This window comes from Felis catus, chromosome B2 (assembly GCF_018350175.1).
Source record: "Felis catus isolate Fca126 chromosome B2, F.catus_Fca126_mat1.0, whole genome shotgun sequence".
Lineage (NCBI taxonomy): Eukaryota > Metazoa > Chordata > Mammalia > Carnivora > Felidae > Felis > Felis catus.
In genome coordinates, this window is record NC_058372.1 from 813,273 (window position 1) to 816,114 (window position 2,842).

The following is a 2,842-nucleotide window of genomic DNA, read 5'->3' on the forward strand; positions in this document are numbered from 1 at the left end:
AAATCATACTTATAATATCATATCCCATAATAGTAAGAAGGATAACTGTGGTTTATATTACTTGCATTATTTTTATAAAATTACACATAAATGGTTGATGTTGAATGAGTCAGTTAGTGAACATTTATTCATTGCATACTTTTCAGATTCCTAAGGTAGAATCCCTAGATGGACTAAGAGGATTTAAACAGGGACTTGGTCTCATGCAAATTGAAGGCAAATGGGAATTAGGGTTCACATTGCAAAATGAGGGCCAACAATCAATTGAGAAGTAATTTAGAGAAGGGGCTCTTTGGAGTCCTACATGGAGAGTGTGGAGTATAAAATGGTGGTGCTTATTCTCTTCCCTGATGGCTCAATGGGAGGAGAAGTCTCCTTATTGCCCTTTTCATGTCCTTGTTCTTCAAAGTATAGATAAAAGGGTTAAGCATAGGAGTCAGCAGACTGTAGAACAGGGCCATGAGTTTGTTCTTGTCCTGGGAGTTAGTACCAAAAGGTTGCACATAAATGCACATTACTGGCCCATAGAAGAGACAGACAACAATAACATGAGAGCCACAGGTGTTGAAGGTCTTCTTCTTTCCTGTTGATGAACGAATTCTGAGCACTGTAGCTACAATGAACCCATAGGAGACAAGAATAAGAGACAAAGGAATCAAGGTAAATAATGTCACCACGACAGAGAGCATAGTTACATTGAAAGTGGTGTCAACACAGGACATCTTGATCATCACTGGAATCTCACACAGGAAGTCATCTACCTTGTTATTACCACAAAGTGGCAGTTGGACAGTGAGGGATGCCTGAAGCAAGGAGTTAGCCAAGCCACTTATCCACGCCATGGCCACTAGGGACACACAGAGTCTATGATGCATGATAGCTGGGTACCTCAAGGGCTTGCAGATGGCTATGTACCGATCCAAGGACATGACCGCCAAGATGATGCATTCTGTGGCTCCCAGGAAGTGAAACACATAGAACTGGGCCACACAGCCTCCATAGCTGATGGACTTATCTTGGCCCCAGAGGTTCACCAGCAGCTGAGGGATGGTGGTTGTGGTAAAACAGGTCCAGAAAGGAGAGGTTGGAAAGGAAGAAGTACATAGGGCTGTCAAGATGAGGATCCACCTTGGACACAACAATAATGGAGATGTTTCCCACTAGTGTGCAGATGTAAGCCACAAGCACCATTGTGAAGAGTGACATTTCCAACCAGGGATGGTCAGAGAAACCCAATAGGATGAAGAACTTTGGAATGCTTGCATTACCCGGATTCATGACTGTCATTTCTCTTGTTGGTGGATTCAAGTCAAAGTGAGGACACGTATTTCAGTATGGGGTTTCCTGAGGGTCAGTTTATTCATTTGCATAGAGTGAATTACGCAGAGATTTTCTCTGTGGTGTAACTCCAGTGAAGTCGTTTGATACTTGTAATCATGAAAAAATATGAGTCTCAATACCAAACATTATTATTTTGTAGCGTGTCTAAAAGAAAGGGCAACAAATCTTTGTGTTTGCCTAAGAAATGCAATGGAGCAAATTTTATTATAAAAGAGATTAGGGAAGGGGAAAGTCACTATTGCTCTTATATCAGAGAAAAGAATAAAACAGAGGAGTGGTTCTCAGGAACCAGCCATGCTGACTTACCACATGGCTTCATTTCTTTCATACACTATCTGCTGGCCTTAGACCACTCTGCTTGAATTCATGATGTGATCTAGGGAAGTTCAGGACATTCTGAGCTCCAACAGAATCAGTCTGAATGCATAGAAACAAGATACATTGCTGTTCCTTGGGCCTATGCCCCAAATCCTAAACTGACTATTGCAGCACAAACCTTTTGTCCCAACAGGAAACATGCAGCTTAAAGGAAATGGTTCCTTGCCACAGGTTCAGTACTCGAAGAATGAGACCAATAGTAATTGATACCACTGCATGGTGATATGAGACATTCAAGGCACCAGTGCTTAAAAGTACAATGTAATGTGGGTTCATGCTTGTCACACCAGGAATTGAAATCTATCACAAATTTGGCAGTTCAATGCTTTTTTGTGTATTTACTGTATTTGTTTCCATTACATGTGTGAGTGTATGTGTAGATGTGTGATGTGGGTTATGATATAAAACGTGTATCTTGCTATTGGCCATGGTAAGAAGTTTGAAAAACACTGTCGTAGTAGAAAAGAGGATGTGAAATCAGAGAACCTGGATCCTGTCGACTGGGATAGTTAACACATTGGCCTTTTCTGCATTGCTTACCAGCTGTGTTGTGAGGATTAATTAACCCAGTATCTGTGACTACAGTGAGTGTAATACTTAATGTTGTGGTAGTTACTTTTAGGAAGTGTAGTGCCTAGTGAGTCCATATTGATTCATTAGTCCTCGTTCTGGTTGCATACAAATATTAGCAGTGTATTTACCCCACCAGATAGATGCCTCACAAAGATTGCTTTTTCTTCAATTCCCTGAATCACTCCTACCATGTGGCTTGAATCCAGGTGTTCATTTTATTAAGATTTTTATCAAATACACATATATTTTAATTCATAGAAATGCCCACTAATGCAAACAGTGTCCCTATGTCATTCTTCATTAAAGGAGACATGTTTTAATGATTTAAATTATAATATTGCATTATTAAGGGTTTCAATTTATTTACACATTGTTAGTACAGAACTTTGCAGAGAGAGGTCACAACTCAAATGGAATTACAAAAAGATAAAATCATGAAGCTGAATAGATCACTCCCACCCACATACAACACCTACCTTACATTATTGCAGGTATTTGATGTTTATGCTCCCTGTTCTTGCAAATCCAACTTGATCTTTTCTTTCCAACA

At 39.9% G+C, this 2,842-nt stretch overlaps 1 protein-coding gene across 1 annotated transcript; it reads right to left on the bottom strand.

Moving 5' to 3' along the window:
* Positions 1-289: 289 nt before the first annotated feature.
* On the bottom strand, positions 290-2,341 carry LOC111560562 (olfactory receptor 2B11-like). The gene is given in 2 exon segments (XM_023254638.2): positions 290-1,068; positions 1,070-2,341. Coding segments are annotated over 2 exon segments (951 nt in total). The 5' UTR covers positions 1,288-2,341; the 3' UTR covers positions 290-335.
* Positions 2,342-2,842: the final 501 nt, after the last annotated feature.